The following is a 22264-nucleotide window of genomic DNA, read 5'->3' as shown; positions in this document are numbered from 1 at the left end:
GACACACTGAAAATCCACTGTTCTTCCCTGGAAGCTGGGATCCATCCAAAAAATCCAACACTTTGTCCTTTTCTAACAGCTGAGTTTTCTCCTGCTACAGCATTTTTCATTTCCTAAAGCTTATAAAACAAGACCTACAGATTTTACTTTTCAACTAATTTCACCAAGAACAATTTTACTTTTTACTTGAGAAAGAAGTGGCTTTGCCACATCAACCTGCCACTCAGTACGTGACTGTCAGACAGAAAGGAGCATCACACTGAGGATGGGTTGAATCTGAATTTTTTAAGGCTGAACATTAGTTTTTGTGTTATATTGAGAAATAGAACCTGCCAGGAGAGCACCAAGAGCACAGCCCTACCAAAACTGTGTTATCTCAAGAGTGGCTGTTTATCAGCCAGCAGTCATACACAAAAAAAGCACGTTTGAGGGAAAAAAAAACAACAAATAAAACAAAAATCAGCTTTTTCCACCTGCAGTAACAACGAGTTCCTCTGATCTATCCAGACACAGACCATCACATCTTCAGCACTCTATCAAATGCAGTAATTACTAAACTCATCAGAAATCAAAGACAAATTAAATACACACAGAGTAATTTGTACAGATGGAATTTTAAAACAGGATTTTAAACTCCTCCCAGATTCATTCTCATAGTCAGTATTCTGTGGCATTTCTCACAAGTAGAGAAATTTAGCTGTGATTTTAAACTATTTTTCTGCTGGTTGGTTTTTCTTTTTCTTCTCTCTCATCTCCAACAAAGATGCTTAATACTTAAAACAGAAATAATTTCATTTAAGCAACCATTAATTCACATAATCAATGCTTGAACAAAAGAGTCAGGACTGTTTTCCATGAACTATTTATGCAGGATGGGCAGAAAAAGAACCTCCACACCTTGACTCAAACAGGAATGCCAGTTCCTGGAAGAAATCTCCAAGAGCCAGGATGCCCTCCCTCGGTACTGATAACCCAGCTGCCAAAATTCAGTGGAAATTTCCTTCCCCCCAGCACTGGAGTGTGTGATGTGGGGTTTACCTGGGGCAGGGATGGGTTCCCACTGTGCCTCCCCTCAGGTGCTGAGGGTTCAGCTGGGTCTGAGAGGGAAATGTGGTCGCTGCCAGAAATTCCCTGCTGTGAGGGAGCCCTTGGTGCTGCTCTGCGGGCAGCTGCCCGTGAAATCAGATCAGCACGCACCCAGACACTTAAACAAGTGTGGGATCCAGCCTTGCTCCAGGATTTGCCTTCCCAGTGAATTCCAGAGCCGCCCGAAACCCAGAGGCCAAACCCCCTCGGTGGCCGGTGCTTCCCTCCCTGCAGCCGCTGCATCCCAAAAACCCTCTCAGGACATTCCCACCGGCAGCTGTGCCTCCGTTTGCACATTCCCCAAGGAGTGCTGCCCGAGCACAGCAGGATTTCGGTCTGCCCTGTCAGCAGCACAGTCAGGACCGGCACATCCAGGCTGCTAAGGCAGTTCAGGGGTCATTTCCACAGCAAGCTCAGCCCCTGGGGCTGGGGAGCCAAAGCTGAGCCTGGAGAAAGGGACTGACCAGAAAAAGGGAGAAAGGAGGGGGCAGATTAAGCATCACAACAGTCACATCCTCAACCTCCAGCCTTCGCTGTGAGCATCAACAGGGCACAGGAAAGGACTGTTTTCCTATTATTCCAAACCCTAAATGCCATGAGATTCCCCATTCCTGCATGCACAAAAAGGGCCACAACAGTCATTTCATGTTAAATTTGGAATGAAAGACAGCTACACAGAGTCCACACAGACTCCTGATTGAAATCCAGATCCTGCTTTAATTGCCATATCCACCCCATAACGGGGCTGCTCATCCCCCTCGCTCACACAAAGCCTTGTCTCAACTGCAAGATTACGCAGCTGAAAACTTCCAAAGCTGGACTTCAGTAACAAAATATCCCAGAGGTTTTGCACTCGTAATATTTTGGAAAGACCTCAGAGATTAACTGAATAAAATGAAAGAAGTGTCTTCAAGGTGTGGTTCGAAAGCAGTGAAATAAAATCACAATAAAGAACAACTAACGGGACATGAAGAGCAGTGGGGAAAACACGATGAAGAGAACAGCTGGGAAGGAGGGAATGAATGGGAAAACAGACAGAACACCAACTTGTGTAAGTTCTGCACTGCTCGGTCCCTGCAGCACGGGGTGAAGGCACGGAGCTCCGGGACCGGGCATCCATCCCTGGATCCGTCCATCCCCGGATCCTGCCCGGCATTGCCCTTCACCGGGCATCCATCGCTCCATGCCCGGCTCTGTCCATCCCTGCCCGGCGCTGGGCGGCAGAGGCGGGTCCCCCCCACTCCCAGTGGCCATGACCGGGCATCCATCGCTCCACGCCCGGCTCTGTCCATCCCTGCCGGGCGCTGGGCGGGCCGAGGCGGGTCCCGCCCGTGCCCCGCCCCCGGTGCCGCTATAAAGGCCCCGCGGCGGCGGCGCGGAGCGGAGCGGGGATGGAGACGGGCGGGTGCCGCATGGGCGGCGCGGGGCCCGGCGGCCCGGCCGCGATCACGCTGGAGGAGCTGGACGGGCTGGCCGAGGAGAGCGCCGACTCCGCGTACCACAGCCACGGCAGCAGCCTGGAGGAGGAGGCGGCCGAACGCGTGGACGACGAGGAGCAGGAGCGGCTGCTGAGCTACTGGCAGAGCGTGGGCCGGGGGCACCAGGTGGACGTGCCCCGCGGTAAGGCCGGGATAAGGCGCAAACCGGGATGCGGGATTAGGGACGGGCGCGCGGGATGGCCCCGGGATAGGGCTGGGGATGCGGGACACGGCGATGAACACCCAGCAATAAACACCCAGCGAAGTCCGCTGGGAGTCTGAGACACCGAAGTGTGGCTCTGAAGCGGCTAAAGCTTCGCCCAGGGCGATGCAAAGCTTTCCGTAATGGAGAGGCAGCAGCACTGGGGGGACCTATTCATACTAAAAACAACCAGTGCGAGTTTTCAGACTTAATTAACTGACTACCTGCAAAGGCATTCTTCCTAAGAATATCCCCTACACCCATCCAAAAAGTCAGTTCTTTGAGGAAAGAGGGCTGTATTTAAAAAGGGCACAGAGTAAACAAGTAAAGGATTGATTTGCTTTTGACAGCGAGGCTCCCAGGCTCATTCTAGTCAGAAATTAGTTGTTTTCAATTTTAAGAAAGACTAGAGACTCTGAAAGGCTGATGAGCCAGAGAACTCCTAACTAGCAGCAGAGAGTCACTACAAGCTTAGCTCGGTCACAGACTTTAATTCTGCCCTGTCCTGCCCGGAGGAGCAGAGATCTGCAGCATCTCTGCCGTGCAGGGAACTCACCTTCCCGAGCTGGGGAGAGCCACACCTCGCCCAGACTGCCCTGGACATGACCAGTATTAAATCTCTGTTCTTAGAAACCTTTCTATACTCCAACACAGCAAATTGTATCCATCCTCCTTTTCCAGCCACACCTTGAAGTCCATCTGAACTCTGTAATGCTTTAACAATAACAATTAACGTGCTAAAAGAAGGGTAAGGTCGCTCTGCACAGAGCTCCCTGCCTTGCCTTGCTCTCGCTGCCCCTGGAGGGGTCTCTGGGTGCCCAGTGCCATCCCAGAGTTTCAGCACTCGCTCCAGCAGCCACGGGGTTGTGGCTGGAATGCTGGAACCTGACAGCTCCGGGATGCCCAGGGCACGGAGGGAGGGAAGAGCAGGGGGTCCCTGTTTAACACTCCCGAGTGCAGTGTGAATGCCTGGATGCAGAGCGGTCCTTAAGACAGCTCTGGGCAGCAGAAAACCAGAGCCCTTCCCACAGAATTATCTAGTGCCTGGCATTGGAATTCCTGAGAGCCATTAGGAGGGATACAAAGTCTAAGGAATATGTCAAAAGCAGCGTTTGACCACACTTTAGCTATACAGTGTTACAGGTTTGCTCCGTGGCACTCAGCACACGTTGCAAAAACCAAGACAGAATAATACAAGATTTTTCTTCAGGTCCTGTCCAGGGCTGAAGGAGGAGGGAGGCAATGGAGGGCATTTTCCAGAAGGAGGAATCCCCCCGTGCCAAGGAGCAGACCGTGCCCCATGCCTCTGCTCCCTGGGAGCAGGCACAGGACCCGAGGGAGCAGCTGGAGCTGTGTCAGGGGGATTGGGATGGATTTTAGGGACAGGTCCTTCCCCCAGAGGGTGCTGGGCACTGCCCAGGCTCCCCAGGGAATGGGCACGGCCCCGAGGCTGCCAGAGCTCCAGGAGCGTTTGGACAGCGCTGCCAGGGATGCCCAGGGTGGGGCTGTTGGGGGTCTGTGCAGGGACAGGGGCTGGGCTGGGTGATCCCTGTGGATCACTGAAACCATGACTTAAGAAAGCACAACCGTCCTTGTCCCTCTGCTGCCTGCCAGCCTGGCCCTGTGCAGGTGGAGCTCTCCAGACTGGGACAACACAAAGCACAGGTTCACAAACTGGAGGATAAAACTCCCCAAAGGACTTTAATCAGTTGTAATCCCCATCCTCTGCCTTAACATGGAATGAAAAAAACCATACCCCCACCCCCCCCACTTATTGATAAAGTAATCTAAAAATAGAGTTAACTTTTCTAGAGTCCTGAAAGCTTTCCTAATTGTTGGAAAATTCAGTGCTGAACTCCAATCTACTTTTATTTTTCCCTCAGCCTCCAAAGAGATCAATTTTACCTGTCAGTTATTAGTCACATTTTAAACGTTTCCCAGCAATATATTTCAAAGAAAAAGAAATGTTTACACTTAACTACAGTGTAGCTTTCTCCCTTTTTTTTCCTCCCCTTTGTTTAAGGACCTTTACTATTCCAAATAGTCTTAAGGCTAAAGCCCTGGACTGGATGCCAGGAGATGGAGGTTTGATTCCCAGCTCAGCTACAGATTTACTAAGTGACCTCGGCCAAGTTAATTCTCCTGCATCTTAATTCTCCTCTTCTCTCAAACATGGATAATACTCTCTTCTCCCATCTTCCTGCCTCGTCCACTGAGACCCTGAGGCACTTCAAACTCCCAGAAAAAGGGCCCTGGGAGCTGAAACTCATCCTTCTCCTGCATGTCCAGTACACACCATGAGGCAGCAGGGCAGGAGTTCACATCCAGACTGTCAAACGCTGCACGTAAAATTGAGTCTGTAATCCTCTAAGCACACAAATACCTTATCACTTCAGCTTCAGAAGGCAAGGGAGCAACTCTTGTGGAGGAAAGACTTTCCATTCCTAAGACTGACCTTCTATCCCGTTTCCAAGCCTGTCTGTCAGGGATCAACTCCTAAGCAGAATTTATTTATGACCTTCAGCGCGAATTGATGTCAGGGCAACCACAGTTACAAACACACCTTTAGACATTAAACATCCTTTGGAAATCGATTCCCACTGCAGTATTTCCTTGAGCCTGTGAACAAGAGCAGCCAACCCAAACTTATTTCACGTGGATACACACCTGAATCCAGCAGCAAAAGAGTTGCTGGAACTGGGAATGTCCCCTGCACAGAGGCAGGAAATGGGGCACAGCTAAAGCTTTCCATGGACACTTGGGAAGCTGCAAGCCCAGGGAATGGGAGAGGAAAACCTGCTCCTAACAGCACTGGGGCAGAACCCAGGTAAGCTCTCCTAGGAAAAGCTTTGTCCTCCCCCAGCAGAGAGCAAACAAAACCAGCCACAAAGAGCCCAGAGGAATGAAGCACATTTCAGTGTTGTTTCTGCAGCCTCAAGCCTCAGGTGGGAATGTGTGGTTCTGTTGCAGACATGGCAGAGCCCATCCAGCAGCTGACCAGGAATAACAACCCTCAGGAGAGACAGAGCATCCCCTTCACCCTGATCCAGCGCAAGGAGAAGGTACTGCTGCCCTTCCCAGCCTGGCTGCACACAGGGTGGCTTTCCTGGCTCCCAGGCACGGGGCTCCTCTGAAAGTTCTTTTAACTGCTTAGGATTGTGACCATCAAGTGCAAAGCACTGTAACTGTGCCACTGCCTCTCCTCTGAAACACCTCATCCCTTGAACATGTGTCATTTTCTTTTTTGCAAGGTAGAAACTGTCAGGAAAGCCAGAAGATGGCCAGGAATCACAGCCTTTGTGACATAATTAAAGAAAATCCCCTCTTACTTTGCCATTTGAAATAAAATGCCCATTTCCTTCAATTAAATCGGTGCATTTGCCCCTTTACACAGTCAATTTAATAAAACCTTAGCAAAGAGTACTTGAAAGAGATGAATATCTGAATTTAAAACCAAAAATGTACTTCGTATCAGGGATCATCATTATCAAACAAAACAGCAATGTGCAAATCCATCTTATTCTCTAATAAAAAAACCGAAATTAAGGTACAGCAAATTCCTTCCAGCTCAGGAAATGTGCAAACAAACCATGAAAACCTTTACTAGCCATCTATGAGGACTTTTTGGCCACATTTCTTTTAAATAGATCTAGATAATTCACATTTATAAATACCATCATTTGAGTGTGTTTAATCTAAACAGTTTGGGACTCCTGACTGTTTGTGTTGTAATGAAAAGCTTGAAAGCAATTTCTCAGTATTACTGTAGCTAAAAAGTAAGGTTATTCAGTGTTAATTGCAACTAAATGTTTAATAGTGCCAGCCCAAAAGATGGCAGATCTTTATTTTAAAGGAGAACTACCTAGAAATTGGCTGAAGTCAGTTTTGATCCAAAATCAGCAGTGTATTCCTTGGTTTATAGGAGGAAGGATTAAAATTCATGTTTCTTTCAAGATCATGTCACTGAGAGCTGAAAAAAAGATGCAGTTCTTGTGCTCAACTTGTATTTGTTTGCTTGATGGTTTCAGACAATTGAATTAACCCCCCAAATTGTCCTCTCTGTGTTTGCAGCTGGGAGATCTGCTCTATGAGAAAAGGCAGTATGGGAAAGCCAAGTGGGCTTGCATAAAGATGAAAGAGAAGCAGTACGAACAGAGCATCTGCCTGGGGTTCATGAAGCTCATGAGGTACATCTGTGAGCAGAACTCCTCAGGTAATGGGCACCTCAGTCCTACAGCAGAGTTAGAAAATTGTATTTCTGAACTAGCTCCTCCTAATTAGGGAGGTGCTGTGATTAGCTTTTCCCAAATACGCCACCCTATAGGGGTATCTTTCCACGAAAGATCATAGAAATCATGGAATGGTTGGGGTTGGAAGGATGTTAAATCCCACCCAGTGCCACCCTTGGGACACCTCCCACTGTCCCAGGCTGCTCCAAGCTCTCTGCTGTAAATCTGGCATTTGCTACAGGATTTTAGGGGTTTAATGTTCACAGCAGCACTGCAATCATCTGTCAGAGTGTGATACCAAAAGGGACCAGAGTTTTCTGCCTCTTTCCCTTTCATTCAAGATATTAAATTGTCCCTGTCCCAATGGACACAGACAATTTGTGGTCAAAGCATGTTTTCCACAAAGATACTCCAGTTTTAACTCAAAATAATGGCAAATCCACCATGTCCTTGAGAGCTTGTGGCTGCCTGTAAAATGTGCACCTGGTGTCCAATCCAATTTAAACTGGTTTTCACTTCCAGACATCAGTTCTCATATTTTTCATCCTCCAGTTATTACAAAGTTTTGCCATGCCCAGTGCTCTGTGCTGTAATTGAGTCAGCCCTTAAGTGTCTTTCCAAGAAAATACAAACATTGATCACAAAAGCTTTTCTTTCCTCAGGTACCTTCCCCACTCTCCCCTATCTTTTAACACTTTAACATGGTTTAAAGGTAATTTTAGCTCCAGGACTGAAGGGAGTTTTTCAATCTGTACAGAAGCGAAGTTCCCCCTGTCAGCCATCTCTGCTTCCCCTCCTGCAGTCCAAACACACAACAGTGCAAAAAAATACTGCAGCATTTTTAACAACAGCAAATCCTCCATGAATTCACAAAGCAGCCCCTTCTCTTGCCTATAGTTCTGTTCCCAAATATTTATATACTCTGTCTCGCACACACATGCACAAACATTTGCACACACACACCAACTGCAAAGCACAGTGAAATCATGGAACCACAGATGGTGTGGAAGGGACCTTAAAGCTCCTCCTGTTCCACCCCCTGCCATGGCAGGGACACCTCCCACTATCCCCAGGCTGCTCCCAGCCCCAATGTCCAGCCTGGCCTTGGGCACTGCCAGGGATCCAGGGGCAGCCCCAGCTGCTCTGGGCACCCTGTGCCAGTGCTGGACTGGTACTTCCAACTTGGAGCACACCCCCCACTGCCTAAACCCTCCCAACGAAATCCTTTCACGAACCCCGTGCCCTCATTTAAACAATTCAGTACGAGTTCAGCAGGCCAGCACAGCGTGCAAACCTTCTCTTGGTGTCTCCTAAAACCTCTCAAACCCCACTGTGTGTGCCCAGGGCTGTACCTGGGGATCACGGTCCCCATCGTGACCATCGTGCACACCAACGAGGCACTGTCGGCGATGACACAGGCGGTGACAGTGGCCTATTACCTGCCCGAGGTGCTGCAGGACGAGCCCCCACACCCCTTCGACTCCGACATCATCATCGAGGAGTGGCCTGCCACCATTGTCTACAGCAGGTGAGAAATGCTTTAACTCTGCTCAACACAGGAAGAGCATGCAGTTCTCAATCTGGGCACGTTACGATTTTTAAACCTTGTAAAAGGTAACAAACGGTAAAACTTAAATTTTCAGAAGTTGTAAAAGCTGCCTGTTGTATGAATGGGATGGTCAGGAAATAATGGTTAACTATTTATACCAGCAAAGGCTCTTCCCCCAGAGGGTGCTGGGCACTGCCCTGGCTCCCCAGGGAATGGGCACGGCCCCGAGGCTGCCAGAGCTCCAGGAGCGTTTGGACAGCGCTGCCAGGGATGCCCAGGGTGGGGTTGTTGGGGGGTCTGTGCAGGGACAGGAGCTGGACTCCACAATCCTTGTGGGTCCCTCCCAGCTCAGGATATTCTACATTTATATCAATTACTTGGTAAAATGATGCATCTGTAAATGTGTGATAAAACACACATTTTTATGGTTATGCTCAGTAGTCAGGAACAAAGCTTCCAACACGGCACAAAAAATATTATGAAAAAGTTGTTTGGGATCAGTCATGGTCAGTACCACTGGTGAAACACAACCAAATAATTCAGAGGGCATTTCTAGTCTCTGGAAAAATACTGGGTTTAAAAAGAACCACGGAATTGTTTTTAAAGAAAAGACCTTTGAGATCACCAAGTTCAATCTATGACCTAACACCACCTTGCCAACTAAACCACGGCACTGAGCGCCACATCCAGGCTTTCCTCAAACATCTCCAGGGATGGCGATTCCACCACCTCCCTGGGCAGCCCTTTCCAACGCCCAATCACTCTTTCTGTGAGGTGCTTTTTCCTGATGTCCAGCCTAAACCTCCCCTGGTGCAGCTGAGGGCTGTCCCCTTTTGTCCCGTGGCGGTTCCCTGGGAGCAGAGCCACCCCCTCCAGGCTGCACCCTCCTGTCAGGGAGCTGCGGGCTGCAGCCGCAGTGGATCTGAACTCGCTATCGAGGTGACCATTGCAGGAGCTTCCGAGGGATCACCAACGAAGACTCGATCATGAGAGAGATCAACCTGCTGGCAGCCATCCTGGAGAGCCCCGAGCTGTGCCTGCGGGACACGTTCATCATCGCCGGCTACACCAACCCGGCCGCCGCCAACCGCCACAACGAGATCTGGTTCCTGCAGCGGCCCTGAGCTCCTGCAGCGGCCCTGAGCTCCTGCTGCCCCGCCGAGCTCCTGCTGCTGCCCCGCCGAGCAGCTGCTGCTGCCCCGCCGAGCTCCTGCTGCGGCCCCGCCGAGCTCCTGCTGCGGCCCCGCCGAGCTCCTGCTGCGGCCCTGAGCTCCTGCTGCCCCGCCGAGCTCCTGCTGCTGCCCCGCCGAGCTCCTGCTGCTGCCCCGCCGAGCTCCTGCAGCGGCCCTGAGCTCCTGCTGCCCCGCCGAGCTCCTGCTGCTGCCCTGAGCTCCTGCAGCGGCCCCGCCGAGCTCCTGCTGCTGCCCCGCCGAGCTCCTGCTGCTGCCCTGAGCTCCCGCTGCGGCCCTGAGCTCCTGCTGCTGCCCCGCCGAGCTCTTGTTGCTGCCCCGCCGAGCTCCTGCAGCGGCCCTGAGCTCCTGCTGCCCCGCCGAGCTCCTGCTGCTGCCCTGAGCTCCTGCTGCTGCCCTGAGCTCCTGCAGCGGCCCCGCCGAGCTCCCGCTGCGGCCCTGAGCTCCTGCTGCTGCCCCGCCGAGCTCCTGCTGCTGCCCCGCCGAGCTCTTGCTGCTGCCCCGCCGAGCTCTTGTTGCTGCCCCGCCGAGCCTCCTCCCCGCTGCCTCCCCGGGGAGCCGGCGCAGCCCTGTCCCCCCTCCCAGCTCAGCAAAGGGGCTCTCGGCTGGCTGAGGGAGAACCGGCCCAGCCCCAGCCCGAGGTCACGCCCCACACACAGATCCCTACGGCAACTCTGACAGCTTTTACACAAATTTAATGGAGGGTTTGAGCACTTTAAAAGTTAGTTCATCTTATCCTTTTATTTTTTTTACAAGGTAAGGGAGGCAGAGACCTCTCCCTTCATCCATTTTTTGGCATCCCTAGCCTGCTTGTGGCTCAGGATGGTCCCTGGGGACATCCTGGAGCGCTAGCCTGCTCTGGTGCTGCACAAAGACCCCACTGGGGCTTTTAGTGGGACATACCAAACCCACCCCACACAGGCAGAGAAAGAATGTCCAGGTCTTAGTTCCTGAAGAGAACTACCAGATCTATCCCATTAGGATTAAAGCACGGAGCAAGAACAGGCCAGTGCTGACAGCTGTGGCACAGAGAGCCCCAGTGCTTACCTCAGAAAGCTCCCAACCAAAGCACCCCGAGTCTGGAGAAGAGACCAAAAAGGCACCACAGCCCCACTGCTCGTTCAAGCGTTGACAGCAAAATTACGGGTTACGTTCACCACACCCCCCAGGAACCCCATGACTGCCTCTGGCATTCCTAAGGATACACTGGTTACTTTTAACTCCAGCTTTCTGAACAGTTTATCCTCACAGCTCTGCTGGATGTTGAAACACTGCAGCTGGAGTAAACTGTTCAGAACTTCTGACGCTGCTCTGGCAGCCCCACGCTATTAATGGGATAAACGACACAAATACAGAGAAAATCCCAGCCAGGAGTGACCTCGGGCAGCCACCTCTGCTGAGGGCAGGGCCAGGCAGAGCTGGCTGCTCCAGGCACCACAGCCAGGCTGGAGCATCCCCAGGGATGGGAGCCCACAGCCCCTCTGGGCCCTGTCCCAGTGTCTGACCACCCTCACTGTGAGAGTTTCTTCTTCTTCTATCAATCTGTTGTTTGTTTTGCCCCTCACCCCTATGATAACCCTTCAGCTGCCAGCCTGGCTCACTGCAGAGCCTGAGCTCCCACATTGCAGAGCCCCCAGAAGGTCTGGGAGCAGCATTCCCGCTGCTCCACAGAGCCCAAAAGCACCTACTGCACTTTAGAATCAGGGTAGCAAACAATTCTGCTCTCCAAAATCCCTCCCTAATGTCTCCCCTTACTGATAAGAGGGTAGAGCTTATTCTCGATAGAAGTGAATGTCTTTTTATATAAAATTCACTGAGTACATCACCAGCATTATTTATTGATTACAGGATTTAGGGTTTCAACAGAGCTTCTGTGCTCTTTAATTACAACACAGACCAGCAAGCAGAGCCAGTGGCTGCTAACTCACAGCAGGGTGAAAAAATAACTCCAGAAATGGATTTGTGGAGGGCTTCTGAAAGAACCTGAAGCCTCCTGGTCCCACAGGGCTCTGTGCTCAATCCAAAACCTCTCTCTGAGCAGCAGGATCACAGTGGCCCTGGCTTAAGTGGGACCAAGGTGCCCTCTGGTGCCTGCTGGGCACGGAGATTCCTTGGGAAGCAGCAAGGAGAGGGGAAAAAGGAAACAGAAAATAAGAGAGAGACACAAAAACCTTCGTTTTAACACAAACCACGAATCTTTATGGGCAGGGAAAAAAACCCACCCAAATCAACTAAAATGCAATACAGTGTCACCGCCTGGGAAAAGGAAAATTAAAAATGCCAGCCAGCATTAAACTAAAAGCTCTTAAATAGAGAAAAACAGTAAAAATATTCTAAAACCTGAGGTGAATAGAGGGCCCAAGGAGGCATTAAATAAAAGGTTTTGTTCTCATATCCTCCCCCAGATTTTTATAAGAGCAAACAAAAGTAATTTTCACCTTTGACAAGATTTTATGGCAAATTAAAGACGTTTCTGCCATCTGATTGCTTTTGCCAGTTAGAGAAATTCTCGTAATGCTTTGGCACAACAGACGTTGGATAGCTCCTGCAAGCAGTGAAATCCTCACCACAGAGCACCAGCTTGTCCATCATTTCCATTTTGGCCCTCTCCTGCAAAAGCATTGCTGTGTCTCACGTCCCTGTCCATAGGCAGCCCGACCCTCCTGAGACTCAGCTCGCCGTGGGGGACGTTCCAGAGACGTCCCTGAAGCACGAGCAGAGCTCTCTGAGTGTGCTGATAGCCACCCACAGCCCGCTGCTCCCTGCTGTTCATGGCAAACTGTGAATTCCAACATAGCTTTTGTTTCTTTTGACTCCTGTTAGATGGCTTCTGCTGCTGAGACAAAAACTACTTCAGCTCCAGTTTGGAGATACACTTCATGGCTTGGTACCAACAGCTGTCACTGGCCCTCACCAGCACAGGGACCACCAGCTCCAGTGTTTAGCTGACACTCAATACAGTTTATTTGGTTGTAACACCAGTGAATGCCAAGCAAACACCACTCTTACTCAGATCTGAGAACATCATGTCAAGCAGGATGACCTAGAACAGGTATTTTGTTATCCATCCGTAGCTCTGCTTTGGGAGCCACTCATGGATTTTCAGTTTTGATGGGAAGTTATTAGGTTTCCACTCATGAAAGGAGGTAATAAAACAGCATTCACCCCTGTTTTTGGAAGATTAAATGATGTAGCCTTAACAGGTAAGTGTTATCCTGCATACTGGGTATTTTCCAAACAAGAGTTAGTGCCTAAAAAGTTTATTCCAGCTATTGTGATACTCAGGGCCTTGCTTATTGTATGTAAAGACATCTCAACAGAGCTCCTCTGGCATTGTTGCGCTGTGCTGTTTGACGCTGTCCTTCGTTCTCACTGAAACGTTGTCTTGTTTACTGGTACTGTTTGTCACAATTAAAGAGAATGATTCTACTGTGCACAGGACACCTGGCTCTCGTTCTTGGAGCAGACACAGGTGCTTTTGCTCTCCTGCCTTTGGATGCTGCTCTGACTTTACAAAAGCCATTTAAGCCCTAAATTTGCAATGGTCACCTCAAGAGCAGAACCTGAGGTCCAGGAGCCACTTCCCCACGTGCTGAGGCCTCCAGAACTGAGGCTTGGCCTTGGCACACACTGCAAACCATCCCTTCACCCCCTGTGTTACTAGAAGTCGAGTTCTCCAGTAAAGCAGCAGCAATTCAAATGCAAATAGCAGACCAGAGAAAGGAAACAGAAACACTGCAGGCAAAGCTCATGTAGCCAAACCAACATGCTTATTGCAGGTTAAATCCCAAGTGAAACCCCCCAAAATAAACCCCTGCACTCAACAGAGCATTCGGAAGCACCTGCAGTGATGCAAAACTACTTCAAAGTTTCTCTTTATCAGAGGAAGTTCCTCATTTAAACACTCTCAGGTCACTGGGTTGAAAACAGCTGATGCACTCACAAGTTTTTGCCTTCCAGTGCTCCTCACAAAACTACACCAAAATCAATCAGCTTTAACCAAAACCATGCTCTGAGGCCAACAGCCTGATACATAACTTACTCCTAATTTTTTATGCCTCTCACTGAACAAAGAGCAGATATTCTGAACTTTTTAAAGTGGTATCTTATATAACATCATTTGCCTACCAGTACCTCAGTGGGAAGGCACAGATCACCGAGTTACAACTGACTGACAAACAGCTCTGGCCCCCAAAAATCTCTCCTATATTTGGGCATTACAGACTGGTAAAAAGAAAAAGATATAATCATCATCGAAATAGGCTCAAAATAAACCAATTAAAAAAACCTCCAGGAGAACTAATTACACTCACAGATGACTTAAAGCTCTAAAGAATATTCTTAATCAGAGAAAATGTTCCAGTGCACACACACAGATTCCTTAAGGCATTCTCAACATCTTAATACTCCTGAATTCAGCCAAATGCAGAAACCTCAGTTTAGGTCTGGGGTCAATTTTGCAAAGACTCCTGAAAGAGGGTGAGGAAACAAATTGGATTGCAAGTTTTCCACCTGAGCTTTTCAAGTTACTGCAAGGTAAAAGGTGTCCTTGGTGCAAAGTGAAACTGCAGCTGCTGCAACTGAAACCGTGTTGCTTAATTTACCTTCTAATCAATGTTAATTACATAGGAAAGTGTTGCCTTTATAAACCTCTGCAAGTCTAGATGGAGATGATAAAACACTTACTGTCACTGGCCACTGACCAAAAAGGAAATGCAGCACTCACCTTGATGTAAGTGTTCTGAATTTCTACCAGTTCTTCCCCAAGTGGAACTACAATTTTTTCCACTTGTCTCTCGTGAGAATAAGGCTGAATTTCTGGAGAATCTTCAGCGCACACCTCTATCTGAGCAATCAGCAAGTTGGAGATAACTTGTTGCACAGCCTGGCAAAGAAGCCACAAAAACAAAGTAACTATTTCCATGTTTTAGCAGGTCTTAAACAGAATTGTAAGGAAAAGGCACCCATTACCTGTGACGAAAAAGGAAAGGAAGGTCAGGAAATAGAATCCCAGACTGGCTGGGGTTGGAAAGGAACCTTAAATCCCAGCCCTGCCATGGCAGGGACACCTCCCACTGTCCCAGGCTGCTCCAAACCCCAGTGTCCAACCTGGCCTGAGACACTGCCAGGGATCCAGGGGCAGCCCCAGCTGCTCTGGGCACTCCTCACAAATAAATAATATATGGTTTGTAGCATGAAAAGCACGAAGCCTCAACAAGTAATGGACTGCAGAGAGATTCAGTCTTGATGTGGAATTCTAATGGACTTCAGGACCCTGCAGAGGCTTCAGGCAAAAGAACAGAGCTTCCACTCAACCTTGATTATTTAAGTCTTGCAAGAAGCTTGGGCTCACCTTGGTGTCACTGCCAGGGGTGGCACTCAGGGCCAGGACCCGGAACTGATTTGTGTATTTGCTCAGCTCCCTCACCACCTAAGAACAGGAAAGTTTCATTAATGCCCTTAAAGGAGATTATTTGCTTGTACAAACGACATCAATGAAAATACCCACTAAGGAGGAAAGGCTTAACAAAACACACTAAAAATATTGAATCCCAGAATGGGATTGGGTTGGAAGTGGCCTTAAATCCCACCCAGTTCCACTCCTGCCATGGCAGGGACACCTCCCACTGTCCCAGGCTGCTCCCAGCCCCAATGTCCAGCCTGGCCTTGGGCACTGCCAGGGATCCAGGGGCAGCCTGGAAATGTACCAAGAACAACCTTGGCAAATTATGAAATATTTTCTCCCTTGATTTAACAAAAGTATTGACAGCCCACTAACTCAGGAGAGCTGCCAAAATGTGAGTCGGAAGAAAAACTCTAAAACAAGTAAATCATGGATGATTAATCCCATGAAATCTGAACTCCACAAAATATCCAGTAAATTCCTCCAGTGGATCAAAGCAACTTCTTACATCACCTATTGCTCTGAGGAAATTAACCCATGATACTACAACAAACTCTTGGCTAATCAACACTAACCCCAAATATAAAAAGAAATCTTAAACTGATATTACTCTGTTAAAGAACCTTACAAAAAAAACCTTACAGTTTTTTTTAAACTGCCCAGCCAAAAGTATTTTTAAACCAAAATTGCAATCTAATGTAGGCATTAAAAAAATACCTTATAGGTATTATTAATAAACAAGGCAATGACAACACACAGGAGTGTTGAATCTCTTTCAAACAAAGTTAAGGACCTCAAGGACAATCTCCCACAGCTGTGACAGGGGCACTTTATGGAGATCCTGTAAATAATTTTGGGGAAGGTTTTTGTAACTGGGGGAGAAGAGTGGGGGTGGCTCCAGCCCTACCTGGCAGTAGGCATGATTGCCAAGGGCTTTGTGGGCTTCATCAATAACCAGACATTTGATCTCCACAGCAGGACAGGTCCCACGGGAAAGGTCATTGACCATTATCTGAGGTGTGAGGAAAAAGACTCTCTTGGTATTCCACAGCTCCCGCCGGCCCAGAGCCTGGGTTCCTCCTAGAAATAAAACAAATAACATCAGGGAACTGGTTTACTGGGAATAAAGTATGGCCGGTGACCTGAGAGCGATAGGGCTGGCAGACACATAAAATTATGGAATGGTTTGGGTTGAAAAGGGACCTTAAATCCCACCCATCCCACCCCTGCCATGGCAGGGACACCTCCCACTGTCCCAGGCTGCTCCCAGCCCCAGTGTCCAGCCTGGCCTTGGGCACTGCCAGGGATCCAGGGGCAGCCACCCTCACTGAATACAATGACTGGGAAGAGGTTTTTTCCATTAAAAAGTTAAATCCAGAAGCATGGTAAGACTGGGAAGCTCAAGATGTCTCATAGCTGCCCACTGCCCTACACATCATTTAAAGCACCTCTGGGAAAGGTCTGGGCCAAAAGAGAGCTCATGCGTTCAGTCATTAAAGCTATTGCTCCAGTGAGTAACAAACTGCAGCTCAGGGGGTCCGAAAAAACTTTATAAAAAGCGGCAAGGAAAGCAACAAGTGGAGGGAAGGAGCGGGGGGAAAGCTAGAAAAAGGAAAGAAAGCGTCATTATTCTTTGGCTTAACCATCACACAGAGCCCTCTGCGTGTGCAGCCACCCGCAGGCTGCGACCCACGGAGCTGCGCCCCAGCGCTTCACCCTTTATACGGATGACCTGGGGTTTTACCTACTGCGAAACCAGCAGTTAACCCTCCAAACACCCCTCACGTTGTATTTTTTCCCCCTGCGCTGTGGCTTTTCACCCCTCGGGCAGCAGCCCGTACCTGTCATCTCCGCCATGTCCCGGGCCGGGATGCCCATGACGCGGCCGCACGCCTCCATCTGCTGGGCCACCAGCGGCTTGGTGGGGGCGAGGAACAGCACCTTCCCCGAGGGGAACCAGCGGTAGAAGTTGTACATGACCACGGCGGCCACGAAGGTCTTGCCCAGCCCCGTGGGCAGGCACACGAGGGTGTTGGCCAGCAGCGCGGCGCCGGCCATGCGCTCCTGGTACGGGCGCACCGGCAGGTTGGTGGGGTAGATCCAGATGGACCCCGCCGCCTCGCTGAACCCCTCCACCGGGCCGGGGTCGGCCGCGGCCGCGGCTGCCAGCAGCAAGTCGTCATCGCTGTCGCCGCCCGCGTCCCTCGGCTCGGTTTTGCTCTGGGGCGCCCGCCAGACCTGCGGCAGAGTGCGCTGCCGGCCGCCGCTCATCCTGCCCCGCGCCGCTTCCCGCACGCCGCCATTTTAGCCCTGCCCGAAGCTTGAAATCGCCGCCGAGAGGCACGGGGAGCCGCCTCCCGGCCCTCCCCTTCTCCCCCGGGCCGTGTCCCGGCCCTCCCCTTCTCCCCCGGCCGCCTCCCGGCCCTCCCGGCCCTCCCCTTCTCCCCGGGCCGTGTCCCAGCCCTCCCCTTGCCCTGCGGCTCCCGCTAGCCCGAGGCAATCCCGCTGCCGCTGCTCTCGCTCACGGCGCTCCCCGGCCGCCACGAGGCGGCGCCATTTTGCCCCTCCCTCAGCGCCGCCACCGCCCTGAAACCCCCCCGGAGACTCGGCCGGGGGTGAAGGGGAGGGCCCGAAGGCGGCTTCCCGACCCTCCCCTTCTGCCCCGGCCCTCTCCCGGCCCGCCCCTTCTCCCTCCCGGGCGGCTGCCAGCCCTCCTCTCCGGAGGAGGAGCAGGAGGCGGGTGGGAAAATGGCGGCGGCCGCGGGCCCGGCGCAGCCCTGGAGCGCCGAGGAGCTGCGGAGCGAGGCGCTGGCCAAGAAGGAGATCATCAAATTCCTGCAGGAGCACGCGGCGCAGGCGGTAATTGCGGGGGATAATAAATAATTTGGAGTTGCGTATGGGAGGTTTGGGGTTTTTTTTCCCCCCCCACCATCTCACGCGCGTGTCCCGCAGTTCCTGGCGGAGCACAAGCTGCTGGGGCAGGTGAAGAACGTGGCGAAGACGGCGAATAAGGAGCAGCTGATCGCGGCTTACACGCAGCTCTTCCACACGCAGGTGAGGGCAGGGGGCGGCGGGGATGGAGCCGGGGCTCGGGCAGGGCTGGGGCGGTGGATGCGGCTCCTCATCCTTCCCCTCGCAGCGCTTCAAGGGCACGGACGGCGCCGAGAAGGCGGCGGAGAAGGCGAAGCCGGCCAAGGCGGAGGAGGCCAAGGGGAAGGCGGTGAAGGCTGAGGAGGCTGTGGAGGAGGTGGGTGTGATGCCCTCACCTCGCGTTTTTCGCGTGGAAAGCCAGATTAGCCCGGCCACTTGTCCCGGGGTGAGGGTTAGGGGGATCTCAGGGAAAGGCTCTTCCCCCAGAGGGTGCTGGGCACTGCCCAGGCTCCCCAGGGAATGGGCACGGCCCCGAGGCTGCCAGAGCTCCAGGAGCGTTTGGACAGCACTGCCAGGGATGCCCAGGGTGGGGTTGTTGGGGGGTCTGGGCAGGGACAGGGGTTGGGCTGGGTGGTCTTTGGGAATCTTTTCCCGTTCAAGAGATTGTGTGATCCTAAGTCTTCAAAACCCTGGTTACACCAAAGTCCAGTGTTTGTACCCACCTTAACCTGGACCTGCTGCAAATGTTGCAGCCCTGCAGTAACATGAATACATCATTCACTAACAGTGTCTTCTTTTATGCCTTCAACTCAGTGGTTGTTCAATCTTGAGTGTATCTGAGACTATTTAACCTGCCAGTCCTAACTCTCTTTTTATAACCTTAGGGGCCACCAAAGTACACAAAATCCATTTTAAAGAAGGGCGATAAAACCAACTTCCCAAAGAAAGGAGACACTGTCCATTGCTGGTACACGGGAAAGCTGCAGGATGGGACAGTCTTCGATACCAATATTCAATCAAGTAAGGTTATGGATATATAGATGTGCAGATAAACTGTTTGGGTTGGTTGCAAATGCTTCCGGAGGGAATTACCTGGGCTCCTCCAGCAGATTCGGGCAGGGGTTTGCCTCTGGAAGGTGTCTGGGGGCATTCCTGACAAACAGCTTCATCATGGTGGTGTGGAGCTGCCGGGTGTCCTGCAGCTCCCGGATCCATGAGGCAGCGCAGGGCAGTATTTTAGGACTGGCTGGTGTCAAGTGACACAGCTGCATCCTGCCAGCCCTGGCTTCTGGCATTCCAGGCCTGGGGAATGTGGAATGCAGGGAGTCAATCCGGGCTAGAGCTGCTTCGGGGGCGTGGGGAGTGAGATGGTTCCTACAGAACTCTGGCACCAGCAGTGTCCTTAATTTCTCTAAACAAACACACCCTGGGGCCCTTCTGTGGTAAATCTTTAAATTTGGAGGCACTGGACTGAGAGGGATTTGAGTACTCCAGTGTGCAATATTCCCTGCTGGTGTTTTTGTGACAGATCAGAGGATTTGGGGGTATGAAATTGTGCAATACTGGAAAGCCTTTCCCAGCAGTGATGTGCCACACTCAGGAACAGCATTCCAGAGTCACTGGAATACTCTCTGTAATTCCTTGTATCTGTACATTCCCTGTTGGATTTCTTCAGTTCCTTAATATGTCCATGCCTTGTACAGTCAACCTGAGTAATTCAGGAATGAGTCTGTGGGGTTTGAAAGATGCTTTGGTGCAGCTTGAACATTTAATGAAGTTTTTAGTGCACAGCACTAATATTTCCCCTGAAAATCTGATACTGGGCTAAAAATAATATTATACAGACAGATATTTGTATAAAGCATGATTGTAATGGCAGTTTTACCCAAAGTGTGGAGTGTGCTGGTGTGATGTTGAAGCAAATGAACATAAACCTCTTTTCCAGGTTCAAAGAAGAAAAAAGCAGCCAAGCCCTTGAGTTTCAAAGTTGGCATAGGAAAAGTGATCCGAGGTGTAAGTAGAGCATTAAGGGCTCCCTCAGAGTCCCCGGGGAGCTTCATTCTGTGATTTATGACTGGGCTGCAGTTTTTGGGCTGTTCTGTCTCTGGTGGAGGCAAATTGCAAGGGATTACCCTGGGAGGGTGGAACATTCGTCCTCAGAGTGATTCCCTCCTTAGGCAGTGCATGGAGAACAGGCTCTGTTCCCTGGGATCAGCCCAGCCTCGGGCTCCTGTCAGTCTCTCACAGCAGCCAAGGCTCTTGGGATCCTGGGGCTCCATCCATCCCTGTGTGCATTCCCTGGGCTTTACTCTGTGCTAGGGCTGGACAGCCCTTTCCATGGGGAAATTCCTGCTGCTGCCCACCCTGAGCCTGCCCTGGCCCAGCCTGAGGCCGTTCCCTCTCCTCCTGTCCCTGTTCCCTGCCAGCAGAGCCCGACCCCCCCGGCTGCCCCCTCCTGTCAGGGACTTGTGCAGAGCCACAAGGTCCCCCCTGAGCCTCCTTTGCTCCAGCCTGAGCAGGAGAAAGTCGTGCTGTGGGATGGGGTTTGGAGCTGGGAAGGGGACAGTGCCCATGGGCAGTGGGCAGCGCTGCAGGAGCAGCAGTGGCCCGGGTTTATCCCTGTGTTTATCCCGGGTTTGTGGGTGCCAGAGCCTTCCCTCCATGGGGACACAGCACCAACCCCTGGGCACTCCTGGTGGGCTGCTGGGAAGGGAATACTGAACCGGGGAATGGTGATGGAAACAGGCCTGTTCCCGTCGCTCCCTGTGTCATCCCAGCAGGGAGCACGGCTCTGCTCTGTGGGAGCTGTGGGAGCAGGGCACGCCCAACCCCGGGGTGTTCCACAGAGCTGGGGAGGATGCCCGGGGCTGTGAGGGGATTCCCGGAGCCGAAGGAAGAGCTGGGCAGTGCAGTGGCTGTTGTCCCCGCGGGGCCCTGCCCCAGCACCGGCTGGAGCTGCTCTCTGTCCTTGCAGTGGGATGAGGCCCTGCTGACCATGAGCAAAGGAGAGAAGGCCCAGCTGGAGATCGAGCCCGAGTGGGCCTATGGCAAGAAGGGGCAGCCCGATGCCAAGTATCCTTCCGTGACCTCTGACTCCTTAGGGAACCTGGGAATGCTGGGGGCACTGAGGCGCTTTATGGACAGGAATATTACAGCGGGGTTCACCTGTTACAGCAGGCTCAGGATATTCCCACTCAGGGCATCCAGGGCACTTCCTGGGGGGTGCAATTGCCCTTCTATTTTGGAGAAAAACTCGTGCAGGGGGAACTTGCTGCTGTTTTCCACCTGCATTTTTATTCCAGCTGCTTCCAAGTGCTTATGCCTGATGGGGATCCTAACGAGTGTAGGGAGACAGGAGGGGAGTTACCTGCTGCAGCTGTAGGGACAGAGTTACAGTTGGTTCTGGGATACAGCTGAAGTAGGGGGTAGAGGAGTGTTCCTGCAGCGTTTGCTGCAGCCCTGTTTCTTGTTTCCAACACTTCTGGAGGAGGGGAAGGGATTGTTCTGTGCTGGAATCCTGTAATCTGAGGAGCTGCCTGGACGCTTCTCCCCTGTTGACAGTGGAACAGCGTAAACCTCCCCTGCCCCAAAGCTGCAGACAAGGCTGGGGCAGCTCAGGGGAATGAGGAGCAGGGAGTGCTGCTGAAGGTATCCATGGAGCTGGCCCTGTCCCCTGACAGCTCCTGCTGGATCCAGGGTGTCCATCCGGATCAGGGACATCCCAGGGACACAGGAGAGGCCGGGGAGCAGCTGGGGACTCCCTGCCCCGGGAGGGGTCACTGCAGGGGCTGTTTCAGCTTCCTTAACACTTGCCAACAGGATCCCACCGAATGCAAAACTGTTCTTTGAAGTGGAGCTGGTGGATATTGAATGAAGAATTCCCCCTGCTGCTGGGAATCTGTTTCTGCCACAGAGAGCTTCCTGCCGGTGGTGTTGTAACTCCTGGCTCCGGTCACAGCGGTGCCTTTCTGGAGCTGAGTGCTGAGTGTTGTCCCCGCCCCGCTGCTGCACAGCGGCAGCCCCCCACTAAACCGCGTTTGTACCTGCCAGTGCCTCCCTTCTTTGTGTCTGTGCTCGCCCCGCCCCTCTGCCGGGGCACTGCAGAGCCCCGGAGCAGCAGGGCCCCACACCAGCCCCGGCCCCTTCCCTCCTGTGCAGCCCAATCCCACAGCATTCCCACTCCATGGCTTATTTGACAGGAGTCTGCTCGCAGAGATCCGGGTGTTCCACAGGTGCTCCCGAGGTGTCCCCGCGC

At 51.8% G+C, this 22264-nt stretch overlaps 3 protein-coding genes across 3 annotated transcripts in view; 2 read left to right on the top strand and 1 right to left on the bottom strand.

Annotated features, from left to right (window-relative positions):
- FANCM (FA complementation group M) overlaps positions 1–17534 on the bottom strand; it is a 55670-nt gene extending 38136 nt beyond the window's left edge. Inside the window, 4 exon segments of the mRNA XM_039553197.1 lie at positions 14461–14619; positions 15088–15165; positions 16046–16218; positions 16980–17534. Coding sequence (XP_039409131.1) covers positions 14461–14619; positions 15088–15165; positions 16046–16218; positions 16980–17409 — 840 coding nt within the window. The 5' untranslated portion in view covers positions 17410–17534.
- Positions 2464–9868, top strand: LOC104695878 (heme-binding protein 2-like). Its single transcript, XM_039553195.1, has 5 exons — positions 2464–2706; positions 5737–5828; positions 6838–6979; positions 8340–8523; positions 9497–9868. Exons 1-5 carry the CDS (start codon positions 2478–2480, stop codon positions 9666–9668), a joined length of 819 nt encoding a protein of 272 aa, XP_039409129.1. The 5' UTR covers positions 2464–2477; the 3' UTR covers positions 9669–9868.
- A 269-nt stretch (positions 17535–17803) lies between the features above and the next one.
- FKBP3 (FKBP prolyl isomerase 3) lies at positions 17804–22058 on the top strand. Its single transcript, XM_039553196.1, has 7 exons — positions 17804–17997; positions 18091–18192; positions 18278–18385; positions 18894–19029; positions 19955–20022; positions 20984–21081; positions 21829–22058. Exons 1-7 carry the CDS (start codon positions 17887–17889, stop codon positions 21881–21883), a joined length of 678 nt encoding a protein of 225 aa, XP_039409130.1. The 5' UTR covers positions 17804–17886; the 3' UTR covers positions 21884–22058.
- The last annotated feature ends 206 nt before the right edge of the window (positions 22059–22264 follow it).

This window comes from Corvus cornix, chromosome 5, assembly GCF_000738735.6.
Source record: "Corvus cornix cornix isolate S_Up_H32 chromosome 5, ASM73873v5, whole genome shotgun sequence".
Lineage (NCBI taxonomy): Eukaryota > Metazoa > Chordata > Aves > Passeriformes > Corvidae > Corvus > Corvus cornix.
This window is presented reverse-complemented; position numbering and strand designations above follow the sequence as displayed.